The sequence below is a fragment of the Girardinichthys multiradiatus genome, chromosome 9 (genome assembly GCF_021462225.1).
Source record: "Girardinichthys multiradiatus isolate DD_20200921_A chromosome 9, DD_fGirMul_XY1, whole genome shotgun sequence".
NCBI classification, from domain to species: Eukaryota; Metazoa; Chordata; class Actinopteri; order Cyprinodontiformes; family Goodeidae; genus Girardinichthys; species Girardinichthys multiradiatus.
This window is the reverse complement of record NC_061802.1, coordinates 651,324-664,638: the sequence shown is the minus strand read 5'-3', so window position 1 is coordinate 664,638 and position 13,315 is coordinate 651,324. Positions and strand designations below refer to the sequence as shown.

Sequence of the window (13,315 nt, the reverse complement as noted above, 5' to 3'; positions counted from 1 at the left end):
AGTTCTTAAAATCTGTTTGATAATATTATGAACTTGTTGCCGTACTTTGGTCAAACTGTTCTGAGCGCAGGAAATCGGAGCGAGATGATTCCTCACTGAGCTTCATCACGCTTTGTACTTTTTGTCAGGATCTGCCATTTTGGGTTTACTCAGGTCGTTCTCTCTGGTTAGTAGTTATGTGCATTCATGTTTATTCTCTGCCTAGGTTCTTGTATTCAGTATCCCAGTAGATCTGTGCTCCTTAGTTGTATTACTTCCTTTTCTCTCATGCTTAGTGTCACTTATTTTCTCCTAGGTTAGTTATTATACTATAGTTCTCTGGTTAGTCGCTCATGTTTCAGTTCCTGTTTGGCAGTCAGTTATATTCATTATTTCTGTTCGTTTACTTAGTTCTTTCCATGTTCTTAGATTTAGTTCCTTCTAGAGTTACTATTTTATGTTAGCTTATGTTTAGGTTTTCTCCTCCCTGCTCCTCCCAGTTAGTTTAGAGTTTGTTTCCCTTAGAGTTGTCTCTAGTTTAGTTTCCCCTCCTGTCTCTGCGTTTCCCAGCTCCCGTAGCCATAGAAACCTATCCCCTCAGTTTCCTACACCTGGTCTTCACACCTGTCATTTATCATCTGATTACCTGCCTTCCTTCCCATTGGTTCACATTGCACTTCCCTCTGTATTTTAACTTACCGGTTCTCCTTGTTCCCCGTTGGTTCCTCCTGTTATTTTCCTGTGTCTCCAGCCCCGTGTCCCTGTGAAAGTCATTGTTATTTTTTTATTAAAAGAAGATTCATAACTATGTGGCTTCCAAGTGTCTGTCTGCATCCTGGTTCCAACCAACCACATATGGTGACACCTTTGTCTTTCTCCACTCGCCCTCCTCTTCCTCATACTGTCCCATCTCTACCAGCATCTCATCCCTTGATTGGCGTCTGTGTGAATCTCTGCAGACACCAGTGTTATCAGTTCTAGGTTGTTGTGTTTAATTTGGGCATTAATTATGTTCACCTTTGGCCTTGTTTGATGCAACACAGAGCCCAATAGTAAAAATGTTCTGCAACATGCAAAACAACAGTCAATAATTTCACACAGTGGGGGTCATAAATGGGATTTATTGTTCTTCACTTGGGAAAAAACAAATCGCTCAAATATTAACTTTGGATCATATCAGTAAACTGGATCTCACTGCAGCTAACATGAAGCCTTATTGCCTTATTAAACCATTTCTAAAATATCTGTTAAATAATCAGAGAAAATATCATTAAAGTCCTGAAAGCAAAGGCAGGAAAAGCAGTTCCATATGAGCTCTGAAACACAAGAATCAGTTAAATCTGCAACTTGATTAAAATAAATTAATTAGAGTGAGATCATCAGAAAGCTGCAGCTAACTGGCTCACAGATCTGCAGCATCTGCCTGAAGGCAGCAGTAGAATACAAATAAATGAGAATATATTTCCATTTGAATCAGAAATGTACAACATGATCTACTAATAACATAACTCATATTATTATTATTTATTTTCTGCAAGAGAGTCAGACAGCCAGTCACTGGGTTTAAATTAGAACCAACTGGTTCATGCCCAGCTTTTATTCTGGACTCTTAGAGTCAAATTCTGCTTCAGTTGCAACAGTCAAATATATTTAAAGTCCATATTTGAAAATACAGGTCCTTTTCAAAAAATTAGCATATTGTGATAAAGTTCATTATTTTCCATAATGTCATGATGAAAATTTAACATTCATATATTTTAGATTCATTGCACACTAACTGAAATATTTCAGGTCTTTTATTGTCTTAATACGGATGATTTTGGCATACAGCTCATGAAAACCCAACATTCCTATCTCACAAAATTAGCATATTTCATCCGACCAATAAAAGAAAAGTGTTTTTAATACAAAAAACGTCAACCTTCAAATAATCATGTACAGTTATGCACTCAATACTTGGTCGGGAATCCTTTGGCAGAAATGACTGCTTCAATGCGGCGTGGCATGGAGGCAATCAGCCTGTGGCACTGCTGAGGTCTTATGGAGGCCCAGGATGCTTCGATAGCGGCCTTTAGCTCATCCAGAGTGTTGGGTCTTGAGTCTCTCAACGTTCTCTTCACAATATCCCACAGATTCTCTATGGGGTTCAGGTCAGGAGAGTTGGCAGGCCAATTGAGCACAGTGATACCATGGTCAGTAAACCATTTACCAGTGGTTTTGGCACTGTGAGCAGGTGCCAGGTCGTGCTGAAAAATGAAATCTTCATCTCCATAAAGCTTTTCAGCAGATGGAAGCATGAAGTGCTCCAAAATCTCCTGATAGCTAGCTGCATTGACCCTGCCCTTGATAAAACACAGTGGACCAACACCAGCAGCTGACACGGCACCCCAGACCATCACTGACTGTGGGTACTTGACACTGGACTTCTGGCATTTTGGCATTTCCTTCTCCCCAGTCTTCCTCCAGACTCTGGCACCTTGATTTCCGAATGACATGCAGAATTTGCTTTCATCCGAAAAAAGTACTTTGGACCACTGAGCAACAGTCCAGTGCTGCTTCTCTGTAGCCCAGGTCTGGGGAATGCGGCACCTGTAGCCCATTTCCTGCACACGCCTGTGCACGGTGGCTCTGGATGTTTCTACTCCAGACTCAGTCCACTGCTTCCGCAGGTCCCCCAAGATCTGGAATCGGCCCTTCTCCACAATCTTCCTCAGGGTCCGGTCACCTCTTCTCGTTGTGCAGCGTTTTCTGCCACACTTTTTCCTTCCCACAGACTTCCCACTGAGGTGCCTTGATACAGCACTCTGGGAACAGCCTATTCGTTCAGAAATGTCTTTCTGTGTCTTACCCTCTTGCTTGAGGGTGTCAATAGTGGCCTTCTGGACAGCAGTCAGGTCGGCAGTCTTACCCATGATTGGGGTTTTGAGTGATGAACCAGGCTGGGAGTTTTAAAGGCCTCAGGAATCTTTTGCAGGTGTTTAGAGTTAACTCGTTGATTCAGATGATTAGGTTCATAGCTCGTTTAGAGACCCTTTTAATGATATGCTAATTTTGTGAGATAGGAATTTTGGGTTTTCATGAGCTGTATGCCAAAATCATCCGTATTAAGACAATAAAAGACCTGAAATATTTCAGTTAGTGTGCAATGAATCTAAAATATATGAATGTTAAATTTTCATCATGACATTATGGAAAATAATGAACTTTATCACAATATGCTAATATTTTGAGAAGGACCTGTATTGTTTCGACAGAAGAGAATAAACACCTGCTGTATGTATTAGCTAGCCTGTAGTCTGCTGCTTAACACACTTGTCTCTCTGGTCACTTACACTGCTAACTGTACCTTCAGAAGGTATCACCTGTTACCTACCTCTGATGATGGCTATCATTTAGTTTCCATGCCATGATGTTCCAAAAAGACAATTTTCTTTCTTTTAAACAAGAGAGATGTGTAGGACCCTGTTAGTGCGCCAAACCAGGTCAGAGAGGTCAGTCTGAGGAAGCTGCAGTTTACTTTTCTATTTTCAGTGAATTTAAAATTAACGTTTTAGTTATAGTGTGTTTTAGCTTTTAAATAAAAAGGTTAGAAGTGAGATATTCCTTTTTTAATCTTTGGGATGCCAGAACACTTCTGGAGTTCCTTCTACCCATTCATCCTCCACCATCTTGAATGATCTTATCTTGCTCTGCTGAAACCAGACCTGACCCAGGTCATCTGATTTCTGCTGCCCCCAGGTGAGAAGGCCTTCATGTTCCATGTGCGGGACCTGAAGGAGGGCTTGGTAATCTACCACCACTCCGACAGCGACTCCACTCGCGACCATATCGTATTCCGCATCAGCGATGGCCGTCACAGCATCCGACACAAGTTCCCCATCAATATCCTGCCCAAGGACGACTCTCCACCCTTCCTCGTCAACAACGTGCTGGTGGAGGTGCAGGAGGGCGGCTCCGTGCGGCTGGAGGAATACATGTTGCTGGCATCTGACCTGGATTCAAGTGATGACTTCATCCGGTACCAGACAGTGTCCTCTCCACACGCAGGTCAGCTGACCAGGAGGAGCTCCGTCCATGAAATCGGTAAGACTGCATGAGTTTGATGATAGCACCTGGAAAACTAACCCTACATGCCGTCTACAGAAACCACCCAGTTTCATATTCTGTTCCCCCTCGGAGCTCTGCAGAGATTCTGCAGATTTTTCAGGTTTTCCTGGTTTCCTTTCCTGCAGCTATTCCTGTGGACAGCTTCCTACAGAGAGACCTGATCCAAGGTCAGATCTACTACCAACACTCCGGAGACGAGGTGTTTGAGGATTCCTTCGACATCATGCTCTCTGACTGCCACCAGCCGCCAAATCTGTCACAGACATACGTGAGTCTGGCTCAAGGAGGTCTGGGACAGAAGTGGAGTTTTGGGGTGTTTTCTGAGACCTTCTGGCCTCTATTTGCAGACGGTGGTTGTCCAGGTGTTTCCGGTGAAGGACCAGCTGCCGGTGGAGGTTCCTGGCACCATCCGCTCTCTGACCGTCAGGGAGACAGACGTGGTTTACATCTCGCAGTCTCAGCTGCACTTCACAGACAAAGAAAACCCGGAAGCTGACCTAACCTACATAATTATGCAGACCTGCTTCAGCCCGCTGCAGCCTGGGTAAGGAACAGGTCCAAGGCCAGGACCGGTCCATCAGTTTGGATCAATCTAGGTCCATTTAACATGGGCTTTGTATATGTTCTCCTTTCAGGCTGATGGATGCAGGACGTCTTTTCTACACTGACAGCACCAGCTCCATGAAGAAGGACCACATGGTGCCAGTGCTGAAGTCCTTCACTCAGGTGTGCAGGAATTTCCCAGAATTCGGATCAGAAACACGTCTTGCTGACAGAGATGTGGTTAGATGGTCACTGCTTGGTGCAACATTTTGTTGCAGAACAATTTCATGTTGAAATTTCTGTTTTCTAAATAAACCAAAGAGACACATGAGAAACCAGTAGACCCGGACAGACCTGGGTGGACCAGTACCAGGCCTCCTCGTCCTTTTCTTTAAAGCAGACCTACATGAATCAGAACTGGGTCTTCAGATTTCGGTGCTGATGACCCTCCATTGTCTGTCCCTGCAGAGCGCTGTGAACCACATGAAAGTGGCCTTCATGCCTCCTGTGGAGGACATCGGTCCTGACCCGCTGTTTGTCCAGTTTGTGTTCTCTGTCAGCGACCAACACGGTGGCACCATCTCTGGTCTGGTCTTCAACATCACCGTGACCCCTGATGACAACCTTTCACCTGAGGTCAGAGATCTCACTGGCTAATCAGAGCAGATCAAACTTTTGTTTCTGTTGATCTTCTGGTTCACTGCAACTGTCGTCTCTCAGGCCTTCACCAACCTGCTGCGGGTGGAGGAGGGCGGGCGGTCCTTTGTGACAGAGGAGCACCTCCTGGTCCAGGACCAGGACAGTCCTGAGGAGAGGTTGAGGGTGGAGGTTCAGAGGATAGCTCGTCATGGCCGGCTGGAGCTGCAGGGGGGAGTTCTGCTGCAAGGAGGTGTGTTCAGGCTTAGTGACCTGAGAGGACTGCGGCTCAGGTGAGAACACCTTCATCCAGGTGTTTGTCTGGTCTGCGGCTTTCTGATTCATGCTGTGTGTATCAGCCCGCCTCCAGCTGAGCAGTTTGGTTCTGACCTGATGTAGTCTGAAGTTGATGCAGTGAGGCAGCAGAACCTCCTGGGTTCTGTGAGATCAGACAGTTTTAATCACAGAGTTTGCTGAAGAAATCATTGTAACATGAGGAAGAGGAGGATGTTCTCTTCTTCTCCTGTCTTCTAGAACAGGTGGTCTCTGTGGAGCCATATCAACATCTACATGTTCTGTCCTGCAGTTTCTTCACCTTAAATGGGATGTTTCCCTCTGAATCCTGCAGCTCTGGCTCCTTTTTCTTCTTGGACGTATTTTCCATATTTTAGATCTAAACAGTCTTCTTCTCCTGTTCTCCCACCTCCTCCTGCATTTCAGCTACATCCATGATGACTCTGAGACCAGTTATGATGAAGTGGGTCTGAAGGTGATGGATGGTCTAAACTCTGTGGATGTTGTGCTGCAGATCCAGGTGAGTCTTTAAACGGTGACATCATCCAGTATCAACTGTAGGCGGTTTGCAGGTCAGGTTTTCCAGCATTGATCCTTATTCCTGTTCAGTCCAGGTCTCGAGGATCTAGAGCATTCTCCAAACTACCAAGATGTTTTAGCTTCTGTAATTTCTGATTTTTAGTGAGCATAAACCCGTCCGATTACCAGATGATGGGTGGAGAGCTGAATGTTCTTCAAACATCTATCTTCCACCTCTTGGGATTCGTATGTGTTTTGCAGACATGAGCCCAAGTTTGTCCTGGTCATAAATGGTGTTCCAGGAATATTAGAAAGACCTTCTGTCCTGATCTCTGCTGGAGATTGAATTATCCAAACCAAAGCTTACCTGTTCCTGTGTGCAGCTACAGAACCGGTTTCACAACCTCGCCATGTCCTCAGGTCCTGCCGATAAATGACGAGCCCCCCCAGCTGGGTGGAGGTCTGCGGGATGAGCTGCGCTGTGAGGAAGGTGGGCGGGTTCAGGTGACTGTGGATTATCTGTCAGCCACGGACCAGGACAGTGACGACTCCAGGCTGACCTACATGTTGGCCCGGAGTCCTGGTAGAGGGGAGCTGCAGAGAGCGGGAATGATGACGGATAAATTCTCCCAGCAGGAGCTGCTGCAGGGACACATCTACTACGTCCACTCTGGTAAGTCCATGCTGCATTCAGGGACTGTAGGTGATCTCTGAAGCTCAGATGACCTGGAGATGCAGAGTACTGAGCTGAGAACAGGTTGAGTCCATGTGTCATTCAGATGTTGTGTGTTCAGGTGCAGAGATCGGACCTGAGCCAGAGTTTGACACGGTCACCCTCATTATCTCTGACGGAGAGGCTGGAGTGACAGACAACTGTTGCCATGGAGATGCCCCACTCCCACCTGTTCCACTGCATGGCACACTTCCTGTTTATGACCTGAACATCACCATCCTTCCTGTAAACAACAAGGTTCCTCAAGTCACTCTGGGTAAGATGATCATGAACCGCAGGGTTAGTCCGGCTTCCTGGTTTCACCTTGTTCTGGTTCAGATTGCTGTTCTTCTCCAGAGGAAGGAATCACACAGTTCCTCATATGACACCAACAATGACACATGGCCAACATTCCAGAGAACACTGAATGATCCGCATTATCCCAAAGTGATCTGATAAATATCTGGTGTGAAACCAGATTCCCTGAGAGAAGTTCTGAAGCATCCTTTAATCTTGCCATGGTCTGGTGTTTCATTGCTGTTAAAGTTCTCCCTCAGGTCCTCCACTTTCCATAATGTTTCCCTCAGACCATTCAGATTCATTATGTTCTAAAACCACACAGAGGAACCGCAGGGTTTTATTTCTACATCAACAGTATTAACATCGAGTCATTCCTGTTTAGATCTTGACAGAAATATGGAAGTTCATCTGCAGGTTTGTTCTCCAGAAATTCTCTCAGGAACGCTGAGAAATGGTACTGATCCGGTCCTGATGAGGCTGGGACACAAACCTGTGTGTGTTGGAGTGGTTCCGTGTCTGACACTCTGTTAGGATTATGAATCTGTAAATATTATTTAATATTTCATATTAATATATCAATATTTTCAGTCAGTCATTTTCTACTGCTTATTCCATAGTGGGTCACGGGGAAGCTGGTGCCTATCTCCAGCAGTCTATGGGCAAGAGGCAGGGTACACCCTGGACAGGTTGCCAGTCCATCGCAGGGCAACACACAAACAACCATGTACACACTCATTCATTCACCTAAGGGCAATTTAGAGACCAATTAACCTAACAGGCATGTCTTTGGACTGTGGGAGGAAGCCGGAGTATCTGGTGAGAACCCACGCATGCACGGGGAGAACATGCATATTAATATTTCATCAAATAATATTTGGGTCTGTTAAGGGTTGTCCTGTGAATACCAGCCCAGTAAGGTGATGGTTTTAGGACAGAATAGAAAGGTGTGAGACGAGCTCTGACATTATTGAACAGCATAAATTCTGCAAATATATGGAATAAATTCACACAATTTCTTAAAATACAAGAATTTATGAACAAAAATAAGTCAACTCAAAGTCAAACATATTTCAATCAACAAACTCTTTACTTTGCTAAAACAATCCAACTAAACTACCAAGCAGAATTAAAGAATAATGAAGACTAATGGACTATGTACAATATAAACAAGTTAATTAAAGATGATTGATAATTATGACCAAAAGAATGATGCAACATTACCATGCAATGTTTATGTTTGAGAACCAAGGATTATCTTGAAGAATCTGGAAATGAAGTTAAGTTAGTCTTGGAACCAACTTAGACAATAATCAGCAAACGTTTAGACAACCAATCACAATGTAAGATCAGATAAAATATAATTTTAATAAAATAATGTTTTAAATAATGATCTGAATAAAACCAACCTTCTGGATGACTAATTCTCAACGGTGTCTAATTAGCTGCCTTTATTTATTCAAATAATATTTAAAGAAATATTATTAAGGGAATATTTTGGAAAAGAGACTAATCTTTCTGGAGAAATGGGGCTTAATGGTGTTTACTTAGTTATTAAATTTAGTAAAATGATGTTTAGGGACACATTATTTACTGGATTGAAAACTAAACCTTTCTGGGTAAATATCATTTAGCAGCTAGCACGTGTTCTTAGCTGTTAGCAGTTGAAGCTAACAAAGAAGCTGATAGCTTAGCACCAGAATCAAACACCTTTAAAATACCGTTAATAAAAGGGTTAAAATGTATAAGCGCGGACGGCGCGTTATGATCAATCTTCTGTTTAAAATCACCCTTTAAATAAAGTTTGTCTTAACTTTAAAAACATACAAACACAGAACACAAACCTGAACACGTTGGACTGAGCAGATAGCCTGCTAGCACCAAGATAGCTGAGTTCAACACAAACAAAACCAAACTTCATAAAATGAAAAACATTTAGATTATTTCATCCTAAATATCTCTCTATTACTCTGCCCAAAACCTAACCTCATGAACCACGCTGAGGAGTTGTTCGGGCGACGACGAAGTTTGAAGAGAGCTCTGTGAACAATGGATTAGCTTCCAGCTGACCTCCGGAGCAGTTTGGTCGGCCGCTCTGTCGGCCGACCAAACAGCACGTTACCACGGTGATGCGGCTACTTGTTGTCCTTCTCTCAGGCAGGGAAAACCGCTTCATTCAGCTTGTAGAGACCGTGTCTCTACTGGGGACTTCTCTGGGACAGTTTGCTTCTGCAGGCCTCAGAGAGAAAGTAAAGCAGTGCTTATACCTTAATTTATCCCTTTTATGAATGAATACCAGATTCTTTCAACAGTAATTCATCAGTACTTTACTTGTGCATATGATCGATGATCTTATGACACCCTTGGATCCAGTTTGAAGAGTTTATGTCTGTTTGCCAGCAAAGAGACATTAGCGCGTTTGTCTCTCCGGCCAGCCTCTCAGCGGAGTCCCGGGTGGTAGAGATCGGCTTGTTGGAGAGGGGGTGCTTTTATGCAGCCAGTGGCATCATGGGAAGTCTGCTGTTACAGTTTGCTTGGCTGTGCCGGAAGTAGGTTAATGCAATTTATTTTGAAAGTTCCAGAAAAGTTTGTACTGGAGTTTAATGTTGAAATCTATGGCTGGCTCCCAACAACTCTCGCTTTCTCCTGGGAAGGGGGTTTTCTAACTGGAGGTGCTGCCAACATTGCAGGGATTAGGAGAAGCTGACAGTTTATCAGACAAAACCAGTTACCACTGGGACACACACTGGGATGACTGGGAGTGTGGTGTGGAAGAATAAAAAAGAGATATTTAAATCCTGTGTTTTATTCTGTCTTGCATAGTGGATGGGTGGTTATTACTGCTGCCATACAGCAGGATGAACCCCCGCTGAGCCGAGTCTGTCTATCTGCTCTCACCGAGCATGCTGGGATATCCTCAACAAACCTCAGGTCCTAAGATGTCTTCAGGTGATGTTTCTGTTTACAGTGGATGGACAGATTATGTTCTAAAACCTCCTGGAGCTTCAGTCTGAGTGGAAAGTTCCTGGTTCTAGACTGGTTCTGTTGGGTCCCAGTCCAGCCTGGGGAGTTCACATTGAAGGTGCAGGCCCATCTGTGTCTGAGTGACGTTTCATTGTCTGCTCGTTGCATTGAGGCCATTTGTCTTCCCTCCAGGCAGCTGACATGATTTGGCTCTGTGAGTTTAGAGGAAATCTGACTGCAGTCTGCAGGAGTCGGAGAAGAACTGATGATCTCTTCTGGGGGAAGGAGTTTCTCAGGATCTTCCAGGACAATAGCTGTCTCTGCAGAACAAAAGAGGAATAAGAGCTTCTCTTCTTCACAGTATATTTGTCCTGCAGTGGCCTCCTCGCTGTGTGGATTAGTGACTCGATCCAGGGGCGGGATGACATCCTCCTAATCCTGGAGCACCACCCTGCATCCATTCAGCAGCAGCTCCTACAGCCACTCAGGGTTTGGGGGTTTCCTGCTCTAATTAAAACACCCACAGGGACGGATGGTTGGACTAATTAATTAACAGGGAAAAAAAGATCCAGTCCAGGAAGATGCTGGTTTATAAGCAAGATCCAGAACTGTCCCTCATTAACTCCACACCAGGTTAATATTTCAAACACGTTCACACTTCCAGAACCTGCTGTTACAGAACATCATGTATAATCTCACAACTCCAAAGCACTGTGACCTGTGTTCACTCTCTGCTGGTCAGATATATTTGGCCAGTAGATGAACTCTCTGTTCTGGATTATGATGGTTTTGAGCATTCATTAAAAATATCTGAACTGCTTAAGTTCTGGTGTTAAGGTACTAAACAACACAGTTAAGATGATATCCTTCAAAAGAATCAGGTTCATCCTTCCTGTCTTCAAGTCTCTACTTGGTGCCTCCAGGGGAGTCCTTGCTGCTGGTGGATGAAGGCTCCAGGGCCTGTTTGTGTGGGGGGGTTCTTGGGGTCTCAGACCCAGACAGTCCCCCGGAGGAACTGACTTTTTACCTGGAGACTCTGCCTCTTCATGGCTTCCTGGAGAACTTGCAGCCCATCCCAGGATCAGAGAAGATCAACGTGGGACAACCAATAGGTTAGCGTGTGTGTTGAACTTTGTATTTCTGTGAGGACATTTAGACCTGACCCAGAACCAGACTCTATGGTTCTGGTTCAGAGTCCCTAGGTGTCAGCAGCCACCTGACCTGAGTTTCTTCTCCCAGAATCTTTCAGCCTCACAAACCTGACCTCCGGTCTCATCAATTACGTCCAGTCAGAGCACAGAGGGGTGGAGCCAACTGTGGACCACATGGCCATCAGTGTGAGCGACGGGCTGCACAGCTCCGCACCTGTCACCTTCTACATCATCATCAACCCGACCAATGACGAGCCGCCTTCGCTGCTGCTGGCTAACTTTACTGTATGTCTTTAATTAAAGCTAGACCTGTAACCATGGTTATGACATTAAAGAAACAGGTGAGTGACTCCTGCGGTTCCTCCTACAGGTGAAGGAGGGCGGGGTCAGGGATCTGACTCCATCCATTCTGGACGCCTCCGACCTGGACAACCCCCCGGACCTCCTGACCTTTAGAGTGGAGCGCACACCGGCTCACGGCATCCTGGTACACGCTCCATACAGGGAGGTGGGAGCTGAGTTGCTGCAGAGGAGCCACGGAGTCTCGTCCTTCACCCTGCAGGAGCTCCGACAGGGTGAGAAGGGCTGCAGGGCCGGGTCAGATGGTTGATCCAGTTTAAATTGAGCGATACGATATAATTAATGATGCTCATTAATAACATCTTTTTCCATGTTCAAACTGTTTTTCATGAAAAAAACAAGCATCAGCATGAACCCTCTGAAGCACCTCTGCACCCCCCTCCCTCCACTCCACAGGCATGAAGATCCTGTACCAGCATGATGACACAGAAAGCCTGGAGGACGTCGTGCTGCTGCAGCTGACAGATGGAGTACACTCAGTGCAGGGGATGGCTCGGGTCACAGTGCTGCCGGTCAACGACAACAAGCCATGCCTGATCAGGTACATGAACACACACACACACACACACACACACACAGAGCTGCAGTTTAAAGCTGCCTAAACATATCTGAACTCAGAGGTCGAAGTGAGAGACGATCATTCAGTGTTTCATGATAATCTTTATAAACAATAAACATTAAGATGTAAAATGTATAAATAAAAACGAAATTAGGGATAGATCATATAACAGGTTTTAGACCCTCTTATTGCAGATAATAAAGCTGTTTACAGACCATCTGGTCATCTAAAACAGCAGGAACATCTCTGAACATCAGAGGAGACGCTGAGATAAAAGTACCTGAAAGTCTGAAGGTGAACAGGAGATTCCACTGGAGCTCAGGGCCCATATTCCCAAAGATCCTCAGAGTCTCTAAGAGAGCTCCTAACTTAGCCTAAATATTCCTGCCAAGGACTTCCAGCTTCAGTGATTCAGTTCTCTGCTGAGAGCGACTCTGAGGAGAGGACAGAAACTCCTCTTAGTGGCAAGGTCTGGTTGAACCCGTTGCTAGGGGTGGTTGACCCCGTTGCTAGGGGTGGTTGACCCTGTTGCTAGGGGTGGTTGACCCTCTTTGCTAGGGGTGGTTGACCCTGTTGCTAGGGGTGGTTGACCCCGTTGCTAGGGGTGGTTGACCCCATTACTAGGGATGGTTGACCCCGTTGCTAGGGGTGGTTGACCCCGTTGCTAGGGGTGGTTGACCCTGTTGCTAGGGTGGTTGACCCCGTTGCTATGGTTGGTTGACCCTATTGCTAGGGGTGGTTGACCCCGTTGCTAGGGGTGATTGACCCTATTGCTAGGGGTGGTTGACCCCGTTGCTAGGGGTGGTGGACCCTGTTGCTAGGGGTGGTTGACCCCGTTGCTAGGGGTGGTTGACCCTGTTGCTAGGGGTGGTTGACCCCGTTGCTAGGGGTGGTTGATCCTATTACTAGGGGTGGTTGACCCTATTGCTAGGGGAGATTGACCCCATTACTAGGGGTGGTTGACCCTGTTGCTAGGCGTGGTTTACCTCATTGCTAGGGGTGGTTGACCCTGTTGCTAGGGGTGGTTGACTCCATTGCTAGGGGTGGTTGACCCTATTGCTAGGGGGGGTTGACCCCGTTGCTAGGTGTGATGCTGTCTTCTAAGAGCTGTGATTGGTTGTTAAAACAAACAACAAACCAGTGTGCTCCCAGTAATCAGTGGAGATAAATGAACTGTTGATAGAATTTAGACTG

The 13,315-nt window shown here is 45.5% G+C and overlaps 1 protein-coding gene across 2 annotated transcripts in view; it reads left to right on the top strand.

Annotated features, from left to right (window-relative positions):
- frem1b (Fras1 related extracellular matrix 1b) overlaps window positions 1-13,315 on the top strand; it is a 70,507-nt gene that overhangs the window by 15,828 nt on the left and 41,364 nt on the right. For both annotated transcript variants that reach the window (XM_047375988.1, XM_047375987.1), the window contains exons 9-21: window positions 3,718-4,062; window positions 4,212-4,354; window positions 4,434-4,630; window positions 4,722-4,812; window positions 5,098-5,265; window positions 5,350-5,558; window positions 5,986-6,079; window positions 6,499-6,751; window positions 6,873-7,067; window positions 10,975-11,163; window positions 11,291-11,487; window positions 11,573-11,777; window positions 11,959-12,103. In XM_047375988.1, the coding sequence (XP_047231944.1) occupies window positions 3,718-4,062; window positions 4,212-4,354; window positions 4,434-4,630; window positions 4,722-4,812; window positions 5,098-5,265; window positions 5,350-5,558; window positions 5,986-6,079; window positions 6,499-6,751; window positions 6,873-7,067; window positions 10,975-11,163; window positions 11,291-11,487; window positions 11,573-11,777; window positions 11,959-12,103 (2,431 nt within the window). The remainder of the gene's footprint in view (window positions 1-3,717; window positions 4,063-4,211; window positions 4,355-4,433; window positions 4,631-4,721; window positions 4,813-5,097; window positions 5,266-5,349; window positions 5,559-5,985; window positions 6,080-6,498; window positions 6,752-6,872; window positions 7,068-10,974; window positions 11,164-11,290; window positions 11,488-11,572; window positions 11,778-11,958; window positions 12,104-13,315) is intronic.